This window comes from Ambystoma mexicanum, chromosome 7p (genome assembly GCF_040938575.1).
Source record: "Ambystoma mexicanum isolate Mex_15411 chromosome 7p, UKY_AmexF1_1, whole genome shotgun sequence".
Taxonomy (NCBI): Eukaryota; Metazoa; Chordata; class Amphibia; order Caudata; family Ambystomatidae; genus Ambystoma; species Ambystoma mexicanum.
Window position 1 is genome coordinate 802,685,860 of NC_090939.1, and position 24,422 is coordinate 802,710,281.

A 24,422-nucleotide genomic window follows, 5' to 3' on the forward strand; every position below is an offset into this window, starting at 1 on the left:
GAGAGAGAGAGGAAAAGGGAACATGGAAGAGAGGGAGTGTGATAGAGAGTGGAAGTGTGCTACAGAGAGAAGTTGTGTACTAGTGGGATAGTAGGACAGAGGGAGCGTGTTACTGAAAGAGAGGAAGTGTAGTAGAAAAAGAGAGGTGGTATGTAGAGAGAGAGGGAGTGTGGTAGAAAGAGTGGTAGACCGAGGTAGAGCATTTTAGAAAAAGTAAAATGTGGAAGAGAGAGCAGGACTGTGACAGGGAGAAAGAGTGGTATAGAGGGATGTGTGGTAGACAGAAGGGAAGTGTAGCAACGCCAGATAGGGGGGGTATGGCAGAGAAGGAGGATTTGGCAGAGAAAGAGTGGTAGAGGGAATGTGTTATAGAGGATATTGAGCAATTGGTGAGTGTGGAAGGGAGAAAAAAGCAGAGCGGGGAGTGTGTGCAGATAGGGCGTGTGATAGGGAGGTGAAGAGTAGTAGAGGGGCGACTATAGTGGAGAGAGGGAGATAGAGGATGGGGCAGATAGAGAATCGGCGTAGTAGAGGGTTAGAGGTGTGGTGGTAGAAGGAGAAAGGGAGTGTGGTAGACAGAGAGGGCATATGTTTGAATGAGAGGGCATGTGAGACAGAGAGAGGAGTGTGGTAGCAAGGAAAGGAAGTGCTGTAGTGGGGCAGTGTGGGGTGCAGTGGACGGAGAGAGTGGGTGCAGTAGAAGAAGATACGGTGTGTGGACGAGAGGGGTTGTGGTAGAGGGAGCTGGAGTGTGGTAGAGAGGGAGTGTGGTAGTGAGAGGGAATGTGGTAGAGAGATGAAGTATAGAAGAGATTGGTGTTTGGTAGAGAGAGTTAGAGACGACATATGATAAGAATCAGTGTTGGAGATGGGGAGTGTGGTAGAGAGTGAGTTGGGGTTCAGTACTATGGCAGCAATGGAGCGACTGTGCTAGTGAGAGAGAGAGGGATCTGGTAGAAAGGAAGAGGGGTGTGTTAGAGAGGTAGTGTGATAGAAAGAGTGGTAGAGAGAGGGATTATATTGCAGGAAGAAAGGGACCATGATGTCAAGATGAGAAGATGAGACAGAGAGAAAGGGATTGATGTACAATTGCTTCAAACATATATATATATATATATATATATATATATATATATATATATATATATATATATATATATATTCTTTGGTGAGGAAAACCAGGTAAAAACCCCAAAAATGGGCTCATTCGGAAGTAGTGAGACTCACATTTCTAGAACTGTTCAACTGGAAAGCAAAATGTAGTCTCGCTGAACATCAAATCATAACAACGGTTTAGGAGCTGAATTAATTAGCTTCATGTGGGAAAAGAAAGCAAATGCCAATGTGCAGCTGATTGCATTGAGAGGGTGTCTAGAACGGGGACAATTCCTCTGTGGAGGAAGTGATGCATCGGTTGGGTATTGTTTTTGCTTAGCATACTTTTTTCTGCAAGTCAAAATGTCAACTATGTGTAATGTTAATATATAGCGGTGCAAATGCATTTATTTACAATTACATTTAAATATGGGCAACAAGTGCGGACAGCATTTTAAATGATCTTAAAGAAATACCTTTTGCAGGGCAGTGTGGGAAAGGAAAATATCGAAAGCTGGTTTTCCTTGCTTTCCTCTGTAAACGTTATTATTGTTTTTAGTTTAAGGGTAAGTTCTCTCAGGAATGTTATTCTCCCAATGGACAGGGCATGTATTTTTTAACATATATAGATTGATCCTAAAATATTTCCAATGCATTGTACCTTAGATTTTGGCACATTTACATATGCAAAACTCACTCGTTGGAAACCGCCATCTTTTGCTGATGTTATCCGTTGATCAATCACCCTAAATTCAAGTGCCCCCGCAGCAGTAAATAATAAGACCCACCCATCAAGCTGACATCATTAGAATCTTACGCCCTTTGTAATGAGGCCAGTACTCCTCTCTATTTCCCATCTGTACACCAATTGATGCTGCTCCTGCTTGGCTTCATGGGCAGCAGGATGGAGCCCATCCTGGCTGTAAAACAAAATACAATCAGTAATTCATCTCAGCACGCTGAATGCCACTACTCATTTATCTGGTACCTGTGAAGCTAAGCAGGATCGGCCTCAGTTGATTTGCGGATGGGAGAGCGCTGGGAAATACCAAGCTTACTGATTGCTGCCCATGGATTGTGTTTAAACGTTTTAATTTAATTTGACCATGGCTGATTCCAGAGACCACTAGTTGACTGGTTAGAGCCCGGGTTTACCAGGAGCAGGGTGCAGGTTTCAGTACACGCATTAACTCATCTGTGGGAAAGTTCATTCAAAACCTTTATGATTTAAAAATGTTGGCGTGTAGTAAATACCAATCCTCATGAAGTCCTACAGCACTCCTAAACAGGGAATAACTGAAGCTTCTGCATCACTTGGAATCACGCAGACCCTTTCAATTATTGGATTTAAATTGCATGGATTAACAGTAAATCATTTTGGTAATACCGACAAACGCATGATCAAGTCTGTGTTGTTGAGGTTTGTTATGTTAGACTTTGTTGCACTTTTGTAAGATGTCCACTGATTATTTACATTGGAATATTTACATAGAATGAGCATGATTAAAGGGATCGTATGTGAGAGCAGAGCATGTTCAGAATGAATCAGAAACGAGTCAAACTCAGTGCCCAGATTCTGATGTGTATTAGCTTGCCCAGGAGAGAATTATACAAATAGAAGGGCAGACCACATGCGTTTGTCTTGCTTCATAGAAACTAACTACCACTGAGTTGTATTCTTCATGGTCTTGACGGTTAACCTCTGGCTACTTTGCTTCCAATGTTACTTGTTGGATTTCTTGGATGAATTTGAATCCATTTTTACAGCGGTTTGAGGGTACCTTTAAGGTCAGGGACGTTTCAGGGGCATATTTTGCTGGTGTGTGCCAGACCCAAATATCCTTGGGGGAACGTCAGCTCTATATAACCATTTTGGCTTTTCAGGTTAGCAGAAGAGAAGGTCTAGGGCCAAACATCTGTCTGTCGAGGCATTTCTGTTAAAATTGTGAGTCATGCACAATTCACTCCTTTTGTGGATGATGAAAAATGTGGAGTGCACACAGCTTGCCAAGATTGCATTAACAGTTCTTTTGTGCATTAGAAAGATGTGTTTTAAGTGCAGGAATACGAATAAGCAAGTACTCAGATAAAGGAAATGTTTATGATACTGATGGCCACAATGTCCTGAAATTGTGGTAAGCCATGGTAGTTTTTGCATTGCATGTGATGAGTTTTAGATCTAATTCTGCACAGCTGTATATTGTTTAGAAGGGTAGGTGTGTCAATTTAGTGCTGCCGTACCAAAAGACTCGACTCACTGTGGCACTGTGAACTTTTGTTTATTTTACCAATATTGCCCTGTCATGTTACATTGTACCAACATGGAATCTCACAGGTCCTTGTAAATCACAACAGCAAACGACACTGGACAAGTTGGAGATGGGGCTGGCCTATGTGTACCCACATCTCTGCCAGGTTGGGCCACCTCACTGAGCTACAAACGTGTTCATGAAGTTCCTCTTGCAGTCGAGTTCATTTTCAATGACCCAAGACTATCCTAAGTGGCTCAAAATCATGATAAAGGCAGAGGTGTACTTTACACATTCCATATAATACCTCACGACATTATTCTATATAAAAAGCTCATACCTCCAGTAACACAACTTTTGATCTTGCTCTTTTGGCAAATATAGGCTCATGTGAGTTCCACTTTAGAATAACAATCAGCAATAGATATTCTATTCATCCACCCAGTTTCAATAACATCTAGGCCTCCTACTGCTCCCAGAGAGTAGCTGAGTGGACATTAAAGGTGCTTATTGAACATAGCTATCTGGTCTTTGACATATTAATACACTGCCTATCTATATATATATTATTTCTGGTTTCCCTTTTACATATGATTTTTCAATGCATTTACAGTGCCTACAAACCTGGAAAATACTTGTTATTATTGAAATACTACAAAAGATTGCACATTCCTGGAAATGTTGTAGTCATGCGAGTTGGAGCCATGAACATTGAAAGTGTTGTATCTACAAAGGTCTACTTTGGCAGCCTTGAAAATGGCTTATCTGCGACAGGTTTGTGTCTTTGGTTCTCAAGGTCTGATGTTCTTCGGATTCTAGGAGGAGGCACAGGCCCTTCGGTGTTGCTGCTTTCGGGCAAGTGTTCTTCTCTTACAGTTCCAAACCTTGGCTTAGGAAACAGCGGTTGCCTGGTGACCGCATCTGCTGACTCTTGGTCAATAGCCCTTCTGGGATTTGAAAAGGCCCTGTCGCCAAAGTCTTCATCAACTTCATTTTTCCATGCCATGCTGCTGTTGAAGGGTTGTCGCTTCATCCTCTGCTCCCTGAGGATTGCTCCTGCTCTTGGTTGTAAACTGAGAGCGGAAGATGGGAATTCCACCTCAGAGTCACTGTCGCCAACTAAAAAAAAAAACACAAACGGGACGATTTCATAAGAGCAAAGCCAGCATAGCGCCCATCGCCAAATTACACCCCTTCATACAAAAAAAGAGGACCCTTTAAAACACATCCTCATATCTGCACTTACTTAACAATCAGTGAAAATGTGCTTTACAACCAAGTAATGTAAGCATATAGCTTTAAGTGAGGGGCAACCAATGACATTTTATTTGAAGTGATACAAATATAGTTTCAGGGAACTTTCACATTTTCAATAAGCATGTGCAAACCATAGGATCTTGAGAAAATAGGAACAGCATGGTTGGGGGTTCGACCCTTTAAGCGGTAGACACAATGAAATGCTCAGTCTTGCGGCTCACAGACTTCGCTACATATTGTTTTTATCTTACTATTCTAACTGTAGTTTTTTGTGCATTTCAAGTTTCTGCTGTTATGTGCCCTGGGGTTTCCTACTGGGTCACACACGGGAATTATTGAAAGCACACTTGGGTACAGTGTGTTGGCATCACTCAGTTTTGCCCGTGTGTTCACACCCTTTCTGTGCACCGTACCAAAACAATTTTTCCGGTATTAGGTGGTGGTAACAATTGGATGTAAAAATGAGGAGTTTGGCATTGTATTCACGGTAGTATGCATTATACCTTCAGAACACCACCTACAATAAATCAGACAGACGTATGAGCAGACAGGGAGGATTTCACAAATCACCTGTTTTTACAGTCACTAGCCTTCTGATAATAAAGGCCTTAACTTCCCAGAATGATCTGCTCCTCGTGGAGCAGGGGCGTAAAAGACCCATAAAATCTAGGGGGGACTGGGAACAGCTTGGGGACTTTGCTTTTATTTATTTATTGTATTTCAGTCAAAGAACTCGACTTTTCACAAAGTTAAAATTGCAGTACATATTAAATTACATATATCATCACTATAAAACAAGAGAAAAGAAGAAAACAGAAGAAAATAAAGAAAAAGAAAAGCAGTTCAGAGTATAAAATCCTTCAATTTTGCACCTCACTTCAGAAGGCTCAGTTCAAGTAAAAATGGACTTGACACTGCGATTAGCAGCCATATGGGCTGGGAGGATAGCTAAGGGACAACGCATTTGTTTTGGAAACAAGATAACGCAGAGCAACACAGGTTTGAATCCTGGCCGGTCCCACGCTTAGACACTGGTCTACGGTATTGGGCCTTTATTTATATATATATTGGATATTTAAAATACGCTTATACAACAAAAACAGTGGGCGGGAGAGGCAGGAATAGCCTGCTCCAGATACTCATTTACATCTTTCCCCCGTCACTGACATATGCAGTAGATTGTGCAGGAGCTTACCCAAATGTATGGAAATACTTGGGTCTTAATAATATTCCCCCCACGGGCCTTGTTTTTCTCTTCCACCTCAGTTGGTCTGATGATCCGTTTCACTTTTTGTGTTTCTTCAGGTCTCCCAGCGATGGACCTTTAGAGAGATCTTTTATAATACTCTCACCTGCGCTTTAAGCGCAGATGCTTTATGGAGTTTAGCCAACCCATCCTATCCTATTCCACTTGAACCCTCAATGATGGAACACTTTACAGCAGTGTACGGGCTGCAATCATACTTCAGCACCAGGGTATTCACTGGATTTACATGGATAGCAGAACAAGTGCTGTTGTGAATCTCGAGGCTCTGCTTTATTTTTTTCTGGGTCACCCAAATGGCTTATGATGGCCTCTATTAAGACTTGTCTACAACTCATTATTCAGCTGGTGGTGGGTACCAAAAATGTGATTGCATCCCTATTTTAAAATAAGCATTGGCAACGCCAACAGTTTGGGCTTTAATGTAGGCATCGAAAGGCACTTGCCAGGCACCCCCATAGTGGTATTAGGTACCCACTGATGGTAGCAGCTGCAAAATTGTGCAAGTACCTGGACATATATCAGCAGCGCTAGGCAAACGTGCAATACGTATACACAAGCAAACACTTGCTATTGCTGGTGTTTAGCAGGACTTCAGTGAAGGAAATGCATAGTGCTAATAGAGTGGCTGAAGGCAGCCCTGGATACGACATTTCTATTACACCAGTAGTATGTTCCCAGTTCCAATTAAGTTATTAACTACACAGGGCTTTGTAGTAAACATGCCTAAGTCAATGGCTTTTCTAAACCAAGACTGGCAGTTTACATGCCCTATATTGATCATTCTAGTGTTTTTTAATGGAACAGGTTATGGCGTAAAATGAGTCCACTACCCGCATGCCATCCACCAAAAAACCATGAAAGTTGCTAAAATAGCCCAAATAACATGATACTGTGTCGCAAGACAAGATGCCTTGCACCCTGGCACCAGCTCCCACTAGAGGACAGGCCAGAGGTGAATATATACCTCATTTGAGGTTAGTCCTGACTTCAGACCTAGGCTGCAGGTAGGATTGAGTAAAAAAGGGAGTTGGTGCAGGAGCAGCCAGCTGTGACTCTTCCTGGAGAGGAACCAGACAGGAGTGCAGAGGACACTGGGGCAGTGGGAGAGCGCCAAGCCCAAGCTCCCACGTGTATTATTTGTCTTCCTTCTAGACACCAGAAATTGAGAAATAATTTTACTATTTTGATTTCCTAACCTTGTGATTGTGCATTGCTTAATTGTGATTTACATTTTTAAATACAATCTGCTTGAACATGGCGCTGTGCATGTATCTTTTTCTTCACATAAGAGTAATCAAGTGCATTTAGAATAAACAACTAGCTAATGATAGAAAGGTATGGGCCTCATTACAACCCTGGCGTTGGACCATGGTGCTATTAGCACCATGGTCCATGCCGGATTCCGCCATGGTGGATGGCGGATTTACCGCCCCATTCCAAGGTTGGCGGGGCGGTAAATCCCCATTCACCATGGCCCCTTCCCCATTCCCATTTTTGGCCCATAGGGCTCAATGGGAATGGGGAAGGCGCTAATTACGGCACCGTAAATTACGGTGCCGTAATTAGCACCAAGGTCCCTTAGCGGGTTGTACTTTAACGCCTCCAAAAAGCAGGCGTTAAAGTGTGAATCTGGCGTTAAGGGTTTAACAGCGCCGCAGCCTTTTACGGCGCTGTTAACCCCTTAACGCCAGGGTTGTAATGAGGCCCTATGTGTTTTTTTGGATAAACATTGCAAATGGATCTGTATTGTTAATGGTTTAAAGAGATAACCAAGGAGACTTTCAGGATTGTGCTTTATTATGCATGTCTTTGGTCATAGCATATTTTATGTTCTATTTCAAATACAAGGAACTATTGTTACAACACCGCTTGGTTCTTGTCCCTGAGGGTGTCCATGTATCCAAGGGCAAATGTGCATCAATGGGCATAGAGCCTTGATGCGAAATGGGTGCTGGTCGTTTAGTGAGTAGTGTAGAAAATGTGTAAAATGGAGCAGATCATGATATACATATACATGTCAATGACTCTGCACTCTATTTCACATGGAGGAGCCTGTTAACAAGCAAACATGTCAACAGCACCAGAACAGCATTAAGGCATCTGGTCTGCGAATGGCAGTGTTGAGGACATTGAAAGGACAATTGCCTGTTCAGAAAGATGAGACCAGGTGACCACCACCTAACTGCATTGACACTCTCACCGCTTACCCAGACCTGCCACGATGTGCCCCCAGACGGGAGCACAACAATCACCCTAACTGATGCCCACAGTCTGACTGGAAAGAGGAGATGAGCCATCACCAGCTCTCAATCAGTAGAAGATCTCACTTCCCTCTGATCAACTCACCGTAAGGGCCTGCAAGCAGTTTCCAAAGTGGGTGCTAAAACATCCAAGATTCTTATTTTATTTGTTTAATTTTTATTGTTCATTAATAACACACTTAATACCAGCAAGTGATTTCTGACCACGGGATCAGGATTGAAACCTGTTTTGGGCCTCAATGTCTTGCTTCCAAGTGTTAGGGAGAATTCTCATAAATGTGCTAATTTCCTTCACCTTACAGAGCCCCAGAAACTTTGCTGGATTTTGAGAACTTTATTTTTTTACCTGGAAAGAGTGTTAGCCTTTTTTCCCACTCTTTCATGTATTTTGATGTGTTCTTTGTGTTCTTTGATTATGGAGTTGTAAGATAACTCCATAGGCATCTGTTCATGTGTGTTACACAGCATCCCCAGTACAGTGACACAGGGATGTCCTTTTGGACTTCTCAAATGTTTGAATACCTTCTCTGGGATAAACTACTGTTTCCTAGAGAATGTAAGGTTAAATTGACTTTACTAATCTTTTTAAGTTCCTAGACCGAGCACACACTATCTTCCTATAGGGTGTTGGAGGGGCTACCTAGTATCCCCTGTGTCTAAAAACTCATGTAGCAGTCAAATGCAACCCTTTTCTATCGAAATGGCTGGTGGCAGTGGTTTTACAACAAACTACCATGATTTTTTCCAATCGCGAACACCGATAGCTAAAAATCGTCAGAGCCATGTTTTTCGAGATGGCGACTTAAGCCCCTTTGTTTAAATGGGTCCGTTTCTTCTTTTTTCACCATTTCTTTTTGGAAAGGTCCTTCTAGTGTTTGTCTCTGTGTGCCAAACTGGGTTTGGTCCCTTTGTTTCTATGCCTTTGGTGGGCTTCAGGACTGAAGACTGCCTCTGGCGCCTGAGTGTCTGTGGTGGGCAGGAAGTGAGGGTGGTGCCCGAAACTCCCTGTGCTTCGTCTCCTAGGAGACCCAAATGCACTCTGGCATGATTGGCTGGCTGACTGTCTGTCAAGGACAGCCACCATGCTGGGTGAGTGGCAGCTGGGCTGGAATGAATGGGAGAACACTGTTTAAAAGGCGAGTCTCATGGTGTGGAAAGCAGAGTCGACCACTGGAATGAAAGAACCGAAGACGAGCTGGAAGAGGACGGCTGCTGCAACTCCTGGACTGTTGGTTTGCCCGGTGAAGCCCTGCTGCAGGTCTGCATTGCCAAGTTCATCTCGACAGAGAAGGCCCTTCAAGGACGACTTCTTCCTTTTGAGTTGGTGGGACCAATCAACTCATAAACCACCTGGATACCATTCTCGGAGCTAGTTAGGATTAACTAGGGGGAAGGACAGCAGCGTGTGTGCTTCATGACAGCTACTCGAACCGAAGTAACTAAGTAACTCCATTTTGTCAGCATTTTCCGACAATCCCATGCAGTGCAGGAGTCCCCCGACGTCCTCCCTCTTGTCCCCACGACTGAGGCTCAGGAACAATGAGATGTGCAGGAACTGCCAGGAACCAACGTCTTCAGCTGCATCTTTTGCTTCATATTAAGGTACTGTGCCAACCCGATTGAGAGAACGCCTCTCTCGCGGTGAAAGTTTGTGGAACTTTCCCAACGTGCAGGCCTAATCAGCTTGTTACCCAACATATGATTCTTTTTCGTACAAACTACTTCTGGGAACATGGGCAAAGACTTTACCATTTACTACAGGAACTGCTCTTTCCTATCCAAGACACTAGTCCATTGACTTTGGCCTAGGCCTATTGAACTGAATCAAGTCCTCTAGTGACCTAAAACTATTTGCACTGCCTAAGAAAGTATGTTTTATTTATTCTATTAACTTGTGCCTTTTTACCCCAATTGAAAGTAACTGAAACGCCATTTTGCTCCTATTTCAGGGCAGCCTAATTTACTCAGAAACATATTGGTTTGGTATTGAAGTATAATATTAAGTTGCCTCCTTCTAGTGAATGTTTTCTAAATGATTGTGTAATAAATTAATAAGTGTTTTACCAAGAAATCTTGAGTGTAAGTGTCTACTTGAACCACTGTGATTGTAAGACCTCTGTGTAACATCCTTGTACTGCTCACATTCACTCTTGAGATAAGCCTGGCTGCTGAGCTCGCTACCACAAACTGTGTAGTACAGACGTATACCAAAGGTTGGTTTTTGCTTACACCTGTAGTCCTAATTGTATGTGGTGGGCCCAGAGGCTACTGCATGCAATTCTGCCTAACACCAAGACAAACGCGTTGCACCTCAGCTATAATTCCTCCTATTTTCAGGTACTGGCCGATGAGTTCAGTGAGTCTCACTGTTTAGGTGAGGAGGGCTTTTAGGGAACTGCATACTAGCCAAAAGTGCAAAGCAGGGAGGCTAATCAGCCTGTCTATTTGCAGCATTTTGGCAGCAAGGCTGCATTGCTATAGCAATTTCTAGATGGGAATGTATTTGCAATGATGTCTCAGTGTAGCTGTAATTCCATGGCAAGCGTGACTTCCCTCAGGAAACTGACTCTGCCAACCAAGGCCATTTCACATGCAAGGGCATCTGTTCGTGAAGAAGTTGGCCCTGAGAATAGGCACATTCCTTGCCATAGCAAGAGGCATGTTGCCGGTATCGTTGTATATTCTTCATTTGTTTGACAACATTGGTTTTTCACTTTGGTATTCATGGGGTTAAAGTGTTTTGCTTTTCCTTTTTTCATATTCTGTTTGGATGATAAAACATGCAACTACCTTTGTTCAAGTTGTGTGGCCTCTCATTTCAGTAGATCATGCTGTCCAAGGGGTCAGGGGCTCATGTGGGCAAGTGACATGTGGTAAATGGTGTCCCCCAGTGATGGGGAGCCCTGTGTTCTGATGTCCATTGTCACGTGTGCTGGTTCAGTGTCTAAGCTGGTCATCCTCACCTGCCTCATCTACCAGTGGAAAGATGGTCAGGCTCCTCCTGCATGTTCTTGTACTCCGCATCCTCCGTCTGACACACCAGCATGGTGTTCCCTGGTTCATCCAGGATATGGCTGATATGTATGCCTGGCTGCCCTTTCCACTGTTTGAATGGGGTTTTTTGTCGGATGTGTCAACTGATTTTGTTCTCACTTGACTTGCACACTTTCATGATCCACTTGCTCAACATTCTTTAAATGCAAATGGAGCTGGCTTTTTAAAAAAATATATATTTTGCTTGTAGATTTAATTTGTTAACATGTTTGACTACGTTTGTTGGTCACTCTCCTCTTCGATGCTTAACTAATCTTCTTTCATTGCTTTCCATTCGTTTTGATCCTTGTATTCCCTCCTTTTACTATCTGTTTTGCAATAACACATCTCTGAGATGCACTTTTCTGAACATCAAGTCCATCTATATATGTTGCTCATGTGTGGCACATTTCTCACACATCTCACAATTGCACCCCTTTTTTGTTGATGAGATCTTGCCTCTGTCACATTTGCCATTTATTTCAACATCGTTTTCACAAATAATTTCAATGTCCTATGTGAGATGTATTTGTTTGCAGTATTGTCTGTGTATTTCGGCACCACAGCGAGATCAACAATGGTGCAAGTGCATATTTGCACAATTGCACATCTCATTAAGATGCACATGTTTTTATAATAAAGTAATACATGTTTATGTATTTCACGCCATGAAGATTTCCTCTAATATCTAAGAGAGGACACTAAATCAGGATGGGCTATAATAATACTGGACTTACATTAAAAGGTGAAATCAAGGTCCTGAGAGATCCTAATAAGGACTGACCTTGCAAATTGTCTATTAAATTAAAATTCACTTGGCCATGTCCAAGACCCACTAAAAGCCATGGAATATCCTGGTCATATTTGGTGCAAATAGATCTTTTAACAATTAAGTCAAGGGTGATTTTCTTTTACACTTCTAAATATTTTATCTTTTCATTGCTTAAAATGGTACTGCAATCTTGAGATTTGCCTTGCTTGCTTGTTTAACTTTGGTATGCGTTCTGTTTATTATTCTGACGATGGTGCAGTAATTGGTAGCTTTTATTTGGTATCTTTGACCCGAGGAGGTTGAATTGGATGATTCATGCTGCAGTCCTGACATTATTTGTGTATAATATAAATCTCAACATGTCTAACTGATTCAACACTGATTAACCAAATAGAGGCCTATAAGTCATATACGTCGGGCAACTTCAACAACTTCAAATTCTTTTCGGATAGCAAGGGACAACATGGAGTCTATGTGAATAAAGCGTCCAAATTAGAAGTTAAAAACATAGTAGCTTTGCTGATTAAACATGTTTTAAGGGTTGAGGAATTGACATCATGTCTGTGTTTGTAATTTGCTGAGATGGTGATCCCTGATAAAAGATCGGTTTGACATGGTTACTTAAAAGAAATACAAGAAGTACGAGGGTCCAAGTCCGACAATGTCACAGAGCAAAAAACAACATTGAGATAATATGATACAACACAAGATGTTTCAAAGGCCAATGTTAAGGTATTTAATAATATTATGATTCCTTCAAGGGGGCGTGGCTAGCGGCCCCGCAGAGAGGAAACTACCCGTGTGTGCTCCTGCATGATCCGCCTGTCGATCAGCTTTTCATCGTGGCATATCGATTCTTTGACCTGTTCTGGGTGTCAGAACACCCTGGGACTGCTGTTGCCATTCTGCTGATGTGTTTTTGTGTGGTGCAGTGATTCACGGCCCGCCCAAACTTATCAGAGCTCGCTGGGAAGATAGTGCCTGTCGCACAGATGAGCACTGAATAGGTCCCACCTGGGTGCTGTGGACAGTAACTAGTGTCCTCTGTTGCTGGGTGCAGGAGCGCTGCTCCATTGGGGGATGTGATCCTGCATTGCCCTTTGTGCCTGCTGGTGCAGGGTGAGGGGCTCAGTGCGGTGCTCCATTACGGAGACTGGCTCGGAGGCACCCAGCATGATGCTGGGTAGCCATTGGAGGATCAGCAGAGATGGCGCTCCGGCTGCACGTGAGGTGGAGGGTGCTGTCTTAGGCCTGCGCGGTGTTCGGAGATACTCACTGTTGATGCCCTAGCAATGAGGACCATGTGGGCGGTGGCCACTACAGCCTAGTGGGTTGCTGTAGAGGCACTTGGGTGGCCCACGGCTCGGGAGACATCCCAATAGGGAACCGGGCTCTGCTAGCGGGGTATGGCTGTGGGAGGCCCCACAGCACATTGTTGAAGCCTCCGCACCGGCAGGGTCATCATATGGCATCTTCCTGCAGGAGCTGAACAGGAGCATGGGACCGGCTATAGCTGAGTAGTAGGTCACTTTCAGTGCAATGGGTGAAGGTTTATCTATAGAGGATTGCAACCTCCTCAGGGGCTGGTGACCACAGTGGGGACCTGGGACACGGCTTGGTTGACAATCGCTGTGTGGGGAGGTGGAAGTCTCTGGGAGCTCTGTCAAAGCTTAGATGCAAGTGGTGTCCTATCTTTGATGATGGGCCCTGCTATAGACTCCTCGTGTGAGGCCCGGAGCAACACCTGGAAAACTGTTTCAGAGACCCGATAGTGCCTGGTTAGGGGTGTACCTTGCACCCCATGTCTCTGTGATCAGTGCCCGTATCCTACCTCTGCACCCATGCTGGGGAAACATAAAAAGGGACATGCCAAGCAGACCATGATGGAGGCTTATGCACGCAAGAACGTGGATGGTGGGACACCTCCCAGGGCGACCAACTGGCGACTGTGTCCTCCCCCTGGAGATCAGCATGGTGACTCTCGGATCCGGATGGCGAAAGCAGCGCTGCAGTCATTGCTCGAGCACAAGATCGACGCAGTCATAGTGGATGTAGGCCTGCTCCCGCAGGATGTACGAACATTGGCAGACAAAGTGAACAAGGCGGAAACGCAAGTCCTTGAATAAACCACAAACATCATGGAATTGCAGTTGGAGGTTCGTGAGCAGCCGAATAAAGTCAGGACCCTGGAGCATCATGAGGAATATGAGTAGGCCAGGGTCACGAAGAACACTGTCCGAATACTGGGCCTGCAGGAGGGTGTGGAAGGTGATCACCCCAAAGGGTATGTTGAGATGTTGCAGGATGTAGGCCCTGGCACACTCTCGCAGGGCTTTGCAGTGGAGTGGGTGCACATATCCCTTGCCAAGCGGCATCCTTCTGACCCCGGGGCCACTAATAGTGCGTATCCTGAATTACAAGGACAGTGAAAGAATACTTGCTTTTGGCCAGGATGGTGGGATCATTGAAAGGGCCTCCTCAAGACTCTCCATCTTTCCTTACTTTTCGCTGCAGATCCAAAGGAAAAGAGCTATGTTTAATCCCACCAAGGAGCACTTACGTAAGGCCAATTTGCAATATATGCTTATTTACCCTGCTAAACCTAAGGTGCAGCACCATGGCAAATGCTTAGATGTAGACTGATGGTTTAACTGCACAGGAATAAAATTGAGGTCGCCATGTTGCAAGCACCACACCTCACTTCAGAGCGGCAAAGTGTGCTGGTTAGGAAATGGGTGGGGACGTCCTTTGGCTCTACCTACTCTGCATAGATGAGCGTAGAATGGTGCTGGTTCACCGATACTTAGAAAACAGGGAAATATGCCTTATTTGCACCTATGCGCCCAACCATGAAGCATCTGCCTTTTTCCATTAGTTGTATCCAAGGGTGTCTCCCTAACATGCCTGTCTGTGGATATGGAACAGGGACTTCAACTGCACGCTCAGCCCTTCCATAGATCAGTCCGACACGCCAAGTGTAGAAGACAGGCCCCACCTGCCAGGACCCTGAATGCTTTATGTTTATGTTTATTGAATGTATATAGCGCTTTAAGCCAAAGCGCTTTACAATATAACAACAGGTACAAAGTGAAAAAAGCATATTTACAAACATGAACAGGTCATTAGAACAATAAGTAGAACTATTTACAAGGGGGGGAGGGTGGGGATAGGGTAGAGGACGTAGTAGTTGAAGGAAGTTACGGTGTAGGATTTGAGGTAGGGGGGAGGCAGAAGGGGAAGGGAAGGAAAGGGGGAGTGAGCTGGTGTCCTCATTGCCTTTAAGTAGTATTTGTTAGTAATTTAAGGTCAGAGGGGAAGGAAAGATGATGGGGGAAAGGAGGGGGCAAGGGTAGGAGAGGAGGGGTAGGGAAGGGAAGTCAGGGGGGGAGTGTAGAAGATGAGCTTTCAGGGAGTGGCGGAAGGATGGAGAGCGGGAGGGAGTTCCAGTGTAGGGGGGCCAAGAGTTGGAAGGAGCGGAAGCATGAGGAGGCATATGGGGCTGAGGGTACAGTGAGGAGGTAGAGGTTTGCTGAGTGGAGAGAGCGGGAGGGAGAGTAAAATGAGGAGGGAGGAAAGGTAGGAGGGTGCCAGGTCATGGAGAGATTTATAGACAAGACAGAGGAATTGAAATTTCAGTTATGAGAGGAAGGGAAGCTAGCCAAGTTGAGAGAGAGAGGAAGAAATAGAGTCTCGAGGGCCGAGGAGGCATAGAGTAGGGATAGAGGAGTGGTAGATGTATTTTAGGGGAGTTAGGTAAGAGACAGGGAGTCCAAAGAGGAGAGAGAAGCAGTAGAAGAGGCGGGAGAAAATGAGGGAGGAGATTAGGAGTTTGGAAGCATGGAATGTGAGAGAGGTGCAGATCTTGCAGATGTTATAGAGGTGGTACCGACAAGCACGAGAGGTTAGAGAGATGTGGTTGGAGAAGGAGAGAGAGGAGTTGAGGTGGAGGGTGAGATTGCGGGCATGGGAAGATAAGAGACCTTTGTTAAGAGACCTTTGGTTGTTTAGAGGTCATTGCATGGAGCCACTCTGAGATATTAACACTATTCTGCACCTCACTCCGTACACACTCGCATTGATTATGTGTTTATGGGCAGTGAGCACCTGTGTGAGATTATTGAGGCAGAGTATAGCTCAGTGGTAACGCGTTTGCCTCAGAAGAAAGACGATGCAGAGCAACACATGTTTGATCCGCACGTCTGTGCTTCGAAACCTTTGGGTATTAAGTGCATTATAAAGAACCAATTATAAAAACAATATAAGGCCTGGCTCCTTTTTGACCATGAACTGCTTCTAGTCACATGCCAAAGTACGTCTATCAGGGCTCCGATCCTCACATGGAGACTGTTAGCTGAATCACTACATGACAAGACTTTTAGGGATTACATGGGGGACATGATTTTGGTTTATTTTGAAGTAAATGTTGGTAGTGTGGACAGAGTCAGCATCCTGTGTGATGCCTTTAAGACTGTCATCAGGGGTGTGGCAATAGGGAGAATGGGGGCTGTCCAAAAAAAAAATGAATGCACGCCATCTCTGAGTCTGAACAATCAAGGCTGTAGAGCACCAAAAACGGTGGAATTGACTCCCAGACTCTGAGGTGGGCCTGCTTTCCCCCAGGTTCAGGGAGTCTATTATTGTGCCCATGCTCAAACCTAATAACCCAAGCTGGACTGTAGCTCTTATAGACCACTGTTGATGATCAACCAGGACTGTACCATTCTTAAGACCCTACTGGCGAACCAGCTGAAGACCGTTATCAGCACTCTGATGCATCCGGACCAGGCAGGTTATGTCCAAGGTTGGAGCACAGTGTGGAGCCTGCAGAGGTTGTATCACACCATTGATAGAACCACGTCCTCTGATGCATCATTGGCAGTGGCCCTGCTGGATGCAATTAAGGCCTTTGATTTGATCCGGTGGTACTGGCTGCATACCGCATTGCAGCGATTCGGCTTTGGGGCGGGCTTCAGATAGTGGGTGAAACTGGTGTATGCCAAGCCATTTGCGAGAGCCAATACTAGCAGACACATCTGTAAGAGAAGGGAGCTACAAAAAGGCATCAAGCAGGGATGCTTGATGTCCTCCTTGTTATTCATCCTTGCAATGAAATGGATCACAGTATTTCTGAGAGCTGAATATGCAGAAGCTGGCATCTGGGTGGATGGTATGGCACACGTGGTATCACTGTACGCTGACAACATGCTGCTTTAAGTACAGCACCCGGGGCTCAATTTGCAATATTTATTAGATGGCCTGGACAACTTTGAGGTGCATTACGGTTAATTGTGGCAAATCTAGCTTTTTCCCTTTTACTGGCCTGAGAGGTCAGTTCCATGATCAGCTCCCTTCTCTGGTGTTGCAGTGGTCAGTCAACACTTTCAGATACCTGGGCGGTTAGCATTTGGCATTATCCTAAGGCCTCTGACGAACAATGCAGGCAGCCCTTGATCGGATAGTAGCGTCTATTGACTTGTGGGCATGGCTCCCTCTGTCTATGACTGGCAGGGCGGCTCTCCTGAAGATGGTGGTACTCCCTTGCCTTCCTTATCACTTATTGAATGTTCCCTTTGCAGTTCCTAAGCAGTTCTTGAACCCTTTGATTTCTATTCCTCTGGGATTTTTATGGGGTGGCAGCAGGAACAGGATAGACCTAAGCACACTCCAGAAGTGTTATGAGGAAGGAGGGATCATGATACCCCACTTTGAACTTTATTACCTCACAGGGTAACTTCAATTCGTGATGGGGTGGTTTGCCGATGAACCATGCTTGATAGAATGTTCCTTCAGCCTTCAGTCCTGACCAATTTTCCTGAAGGAGGTGCTAGGGTACCGAGGACCCACTTCACCCTGGCGCGCATTTACTGTCACTGGGTAAGATGATGTGATGTAGTCTCTTGGGTGTTATGGACCCATCCCCCCATGAATACCCCTGATGTTGTTGCTTGAGGACCATTGAGGGGGGTGCAGTGCCTTCAGAGACACTGGGAAGCTAACAGGGTGGCCACTTTGGGGATTTGTCTTTGGAAGGGTTACCGGCTGGGTTTGACACACTGGTCAAACAGTCCAGCATGTCCATGGGTCGGATTCTAATGTACATACGGCTGCTGAGGATCATTGTGAAGTGGTGGCCTGAGCCTCAGCACAGTGCAGGGGGCGACCCAGTCCTGGCAGTTATGTTTTATGTGTCGGAGGGGGGCCATGTGATATCCCGACTCTATGAGTCATTCCTGAGTGCCCATTTTATGCCAAGTCTGGGGGGTAGAGTGAAGTGGGAAGCAGAGCTAGGCATGGAATTCACAGATATTGAGTGGGCACGTATACTCCTCTACACAAAAAAGGTATCCAGGAATGCTGGGTTCAAACAAATACAGTTGTATGCCATGCATAGGGCATATTTGACTCATTACAGGGTCTCACAGTTTCAGGGTGCAGAAGTGTAGGCCTGTCCAAGGTGTGCACATCAGGAGGCTGATTTCATCCACATGTTCTGGTCCAGTCCAGTGATACAGGGTTTCTGGTTAGGGGATGCGGAAAGGGTGTTCAAGGGTGGTGTGGATATACGTGCATGGCTCCCTTGGGCCTGCCTGCTGGGTTTATTCCTGCACAGGCGAGGCGCTATACACGTGGCCAAAATGAAGGCTTTAATGTGTGTACTAGCTAAGTGGAGATTCACATTGGCTTGGAAGTCTGCTGGTGGCAGAGACTGTTATGTGGCACAGGGCTGTGAATAGGGGACTGCGAGAAAGCAGCTTGGATGTGGCATCTTGGAATGCACTGGTACTGGCCATGATCGATTCTTCGGAAGACATGCCCCCAGCGGAGTAACCATTCGGTTCGGTCAGGCACTTCTAATTGAGACCAGATAGACATTGAAGGGGTGGGGGTTAGGGTATTGGGGCATAAATGTATAATTGGCTTGTGGGTGGACTTGGGACACAGAGAGGGGATGGGGCAGCGGGAGGTTTCTTTTTGCTGCGTTTTTGTATTGCTGTTTATTTGTTTTATGTTTTGTGCATGCCTGCATATGCACAATGTGAGTTTGTTTTGTATCTGCATGTGTTAAAATATAATAGAGTCAACATAATATATAATGATTCCTTCAAACAGAATGACAACTGACATGATTTGTATGTATGTAGGTATGCATTTTTATAAGGCAATACTAGCTGGGAAGCAATTAAGCACTGTAAGTTAGGGGGCACACAAAGGGGGTTACAAGTAGGTTGTGGGATAGCAGTGGAGCTGAAATGGGTAGGGACCCACGTCAGTGCATATAAGTCCCACTCGGCTAACTAATGCAAAACAGAAAAGGTGATGGCTGGAAGGTTTGGAATTAATCCTAACCTCTGGCATTCCTGTGGGCAACCCTCCAGACTACCATCACATCTTTTGTTTTGCTATAGTCACACTGAGTGGGACGGGTCTGCCCAGACTTGGGGCCCGCACCTGCTGAGCCTAGAGACCCAATGTACTCCTCACTGATGATGCCCAACAAAGCTGAAACATGTTTGGGAATTCTTGTGGTCTCGTGCAGAAGGGATGTGACCTAGCTGTTTGGGCTGGTCTGCCTCATTTGGGGTGGGACCAATCCTGTTTTGAATATGGTCTTTCTCCTTTTGAAATGGCTTGGTAGGTGAAGAACGATGGTCAGGAGGGTTGCCTAGAACAATGCCACAGGTTGAAATTAATTCTAAACCTTCCGGCCATCAAATCTTTTGTTTTGCATTTGTTACTTTTTGTGACACACTCAAAAATCTCAGCTCTGGTGGGCTGGTGCATTGAGGGAGGATAACGTTCTCTGCGTGTTGTGGGATCTACAGGCAAGGATGATGTTCCAACATGGCTAGTGAATATCTATAAAATCAGCAAAAGGTTCTGGTGTAGTGGTGCGTGGTGCTTTTCCAAATGTGCCCATTTCCTGCAACGTATGGGTCGTAGGGGGTTACCCTATCACCTTTTCCTTTTGCAAAGCATGCAAATGATGCCATCACATGGTGCAAATTGGTATCCGTATTCCCTTGCAAGACACCTTTCGATCATTTGAGGCCGTTGACAAGATGGGTTATTGCTTTTCTGATGTAAAATATCTCTACATTCCTGATTTTTTATGAAGGCGTAGACAGGCCCTTACCTTTCCACTTACTTCAGATCTGCTTGGTGTACTTTGCAGAGGATGCAGTGTGGGTATTGCTGACTGAGCGGCCAGTGCTGTTGATGTGAATCTCTGTAAAGTTGTACTACCACTAGAATGTGTTTTTCCTGGTGGTGTTTGGTAAAGAATGTCGCTGGCACATGGGGTGTGTCTGGAACTTGAACTTGACAATTGCATTGGTTCATCAATACCTTCGCCTTCTTCTTCTGTCTGGTCTTCCTTGCTTTCTGTGGTGTCATCAAAGAAGGTGTGTCTTAGTATCGATTTTGAATCAGGGAATGGAGCAAAGTCTTTGTCATGCTCTTCCTTGCCATCTGTTTCCATCAGAGGTAAAGAATGTTGAGGAATCAATCACATGTTCTTCCTCACTCCTGGATGTGTTGCAGAGCTGATGTCATATATTCTCCCTCCTTTGCCTCTGTTAACAGTTTTTCAATTGCCTCCTCCACCTCCTGCACTCCATTGTCTGGAACATGGTGTTCGTGCAACAGTTCTGCTTTCACAATTACATGTCTTACCAAATTGACTAGATTTAGTGGCATGGATGGCACAGCGATCCACTGAATATGTGTGTTTCTCCAATGCAAACAGCAGCTGCTGTAGCTGGTGAAAGATGCCCAACAGATGCATTCCTCACCCAACCCTAAACCCATCCCCAAACATCTTTGGCACTGCATTGGATTAACTGATCACTTTCCTTGATTAAATGCACATGGGTTTCCCAGTGTATTGACCTAGTAAATGCACACAATGTTCTCAGTGCTGTGGTCTTCTCCTCCACCTACTAAGTGTGCATGGGTTTCAGTGCTTTCTCCTATACCCAATGAATGTAGGGAGGTTTCCAGTGGTATGGCCTTCTCCTCTGCCTATTAATTGCAGATGGGGTTGTCAGCGATTTGGCCTTCATTAAAGCTTAGAAAATGAACAGGGGGTTCTCAGTGCATTGGCCTTCCCTTACACCTAGTGAATGTACGTGGGGTTCTCACTGCTATGACATCCTCCCTGTCTGCTAAGTTTATATTGGATTCAAAATGCTGTATAGTGCCTAATAAATGCATGGGGGATTCTCAGTGCTTTGACCTTCCTGTATGCCAGGCGAATGCAGGTGACGTTCTCAGTGATATGATCTTCTCCTCAACCTTGTACATTCACATGAGGTACTCAGTGCTTTGACATGGGACTCTCAGTGCTATGGCCTTCTCTTCTGCATACTAGGTTCATGTGTTGTACTAAGTTCCTTAGACTTTTTGTATGCCTAGTAAATGCATGTCAGTTACTCAATGCATTGGTTTTCTCCTTTGTCAACTAAATGCATGTGAGGATATCAGTGATACTCCTAGTAAAAGCACACAGGGTTCTCAGCGCTTTGACCATCTCCTTCTGAATGCATATGTGATGCACAGCTACTCACAATTCACACTTCCACCCACCCACAATTCAGGTCCCGCAAACCCACCAAATGATTAAAACCTAATTCCCTAGCTAGGCCCTCTTATTGATTTTAGTCTTCTCTAACCTAACTATCCTACAAATGCCTGCTCTAGGACTCCCAAGCTGCTCATGCCACTTCAAATGCCAACCATCAGCTGTCCCGAGTTTCTTATCTCCTGTCTTTATTTAGGCGAGGGGTCGATCCTCCTATCTCAAACCTTGGGAAACCTCTGTAAAGTCTGAAAGGGTTACACTTCTTGGATGTTCTATGGGTGTAGGTTTTGTTTTAACTGTCTTGCCCATGCCTGTTACAAAGAACCAATCAAACAAATGAATAACATATCAGCACCAACATTATATTGTTACCTATTAAATAAGATGCAACATTGTTAAAGCCAATGCACATCTGTTTTGGAGTTTCAATTTTTCTCGTATACGAATCAAAGCCTTAACAATACCAAAAGATCGTGGCATGAAAAATATATAATTAGAAGATTCTTTACCTGAGAAACACAAATTCTTCCCTTCTCCTCCTCCCGCTGCCAGCTTGGTGTGTCCTGGTAGGGACAGATATCGCGCATGGTGTGTGGTAGCCTACAGTATGTTAAGATGGACACAAAAAAGCAAGAGATGAGTTTGATTACCACATGATCAATCAATTTTGGATTCTTATATATGCCCATCAATATGTGATATACATCAGTTCTGATACATAGTTACACACGAGTCTAGCTTGATAATATGGAACAAATGGTCCTCATGACAGGTTTGGTGGTAATTGAACAGCAAAGCTGACAAATTACTGCCAAACGCCATTACAGTTACTGCCATGTGATCCAGTGTGTTTACCACAGGATTACAAGTGGTGGTAGGGTGGTGTAATTCCACATTTCTGGAGTCCATACGACTCCATGGGAAGTTTTGGCAGACTTACCCCCAGCATGGTAAATCCACCGATTGCTGACGGTAATGTGGCAGATTTACCTCTAGCTTATTAATCCCCGCCCCCATTCAAAGCAAAGCAATATGCATGGAATACACTAATACTACATGCGCTGTAGCATGCTCATATTTACAGATGATCAAACTCTTACATGCTGTCGAGTTGCCATTGTACCATCTCTTGGAAGTGGCTCTCACTCTGACTTGTGGAAGAAGTGTAGATATCCAGGACTAGATATTCTGTGACCCATAGTCCTGTATGTGCACCTTGCGCGAGAAATGCAACAAAAGCCAAGTGGTATTTTTCATGTTTGCAGTCACACGTGGGAATCAGTCTGATTAGCCACGCAATCTGTACAACTAATTTCAAACATTTTTTAGAGGTGGCCAGGCAGGGTGACAGCAGAATAGGGAGTCTAACAGTTTCTCCCAATACCAGTATATCATGAGGATGCACTGGACAATCATTCTAGCAATGTCACTGCTAAGCATGTATTTAAATATCTAAGGTAGCCAGCAATGTATTCATCTTTTAATGTTTCTTACATTTTTACTATTGGGGATGCCTGCTGCCTTGATGCTTTTGGTTATAAATAAAACTAGTAATATCCACCCCATTAGGTGAATAGCATTTGTAAGTGAATTAGTACAATATCATAGTGTCATGATCGACAGGAGGGGTCTGTCCACTCCTCTCTCATTGTTAGTGCACAGGAATGGCTTCCACGTCCCTGACGCAACTATGCCACGTCTGAACCAGATAATGAGGTTGTGCAAAGTTATTCGAGTATGAGACCTCTAGGTTGAAGGAAAAGAAAGAGGCAGACAAAAACCTCGAATCCACAGACATCAATCAATCCAAACTCACAGGAGTATTGCAGTAGAGACTAAGCATTGTGCCACAGCACAACAACAATAAAACAAAAGAATGGTGACAGTGACACGACTTCCTGCATGCCTGATCCGAACTATACCGTCAGCTCATCTCCTACTAGTTCATGAGTGTATATCTGTCATAATGTTCTGGGATCCTTCCTAGAAATCACTCTGAAGGAAAGGCAAAATCAAACAGTGCAACACACATCTTGGAATTGTAAACACAAATGCACAGTCAGGTGGCTAGTCCCAGACTCCTTTACACATTTCAACAATGACTGTGAACCTCAAGGCCAGGTTCTCTTGGTTTTTGGAAATAATCATGATTTCTGTCTTTCCTCAGTTGATTTTTAAGTTGTTGGTGTTCATCCATTCATAGATTTCTTTTAGACATTCTACTAGGGTTGAATGGTCAGCTTGTATACCTTCAAGTTTGTAGATGATTTGAGAGTCATCTGCATAGTTGTAGCACATAATGTTGTATTTTTTGAAAATCCTGATTAACAGAGTCTGGTAGATGTTGAAATTTAATGGTGATAGTGAGGATCCTTGTAGTACTCCACAGTCGGTAACTCGTGGGGTAGATTTGAAGGGTTTTACCATACAATTTCTGTTCTGTCTGCTAGGAATGATTTAATCCATAGTAGTGCCATTTCCATTATATATATATATATATATATATATATATATATATATATATATATATATATCTTTTAATTGTTTGTTTAGGGAGTCATGGCTTACTGTGTCGAAAGCTGCTGAGAGGTCGAGCAGACTCAGAGCTGAGCTTGTGTTGGAGTCTGCGTTTGTTTTTAGGTTGTCCCAGATGGATAGTAGTGCCGATTCTGTTCCTCTTGCGGGTCTGAAGCCGACTTGTGCTTGGTCTAGCAGGTGGTGTTTTTCTATGTGTTCTTGGGTTAGTTTGTATACGTACGTTTCTAGGAATTTTGCCGGGTAGGGAATGTTTGAAATCGGTCTGTAGTTGGAGAGGTCTTCCATGTCACCACTTGTGTTTTTTAGAAGTGGTTTAATGTATGTTGATTTGAGCAATCGTGGTACAGTTCCTGTTGACAGAGACAGACTG

The 24,422-nt window shown here is 44.4% G+C and overlaps 1 protein-coding gene across 1 annotated transcript in view; it reads right to left on the reverse strand.

The window, feature by feature from the left end:
- Positions 1–3,358: 3,358 nt before the first annotated feature.
- LOC138526326 (sodium/hydrogen exchanger 2-like) overlaps positions 3,359–24,422 on the reverse strand; it is a 680,323-nt gene continuing 659,259 nt past the window's right edge. The window contains exons 11-12 of the mRNA XM_069636927.1: positions 22,024–22,114; positions 3,359–4,463 (exon numbers count right to left, since the gene is read on the reverse strand). Of these exons, the coding sequence (XP_069493028.1) occupies positions 4,081–4,463; positions 22,024–22,114 (474 nt within the window). The 3' untranslated portion in view covers positions 3,359–4,080. The remainder of the gene's footprint in view (positions 4,464–22,023; positions 22,115–24,422) is intronic.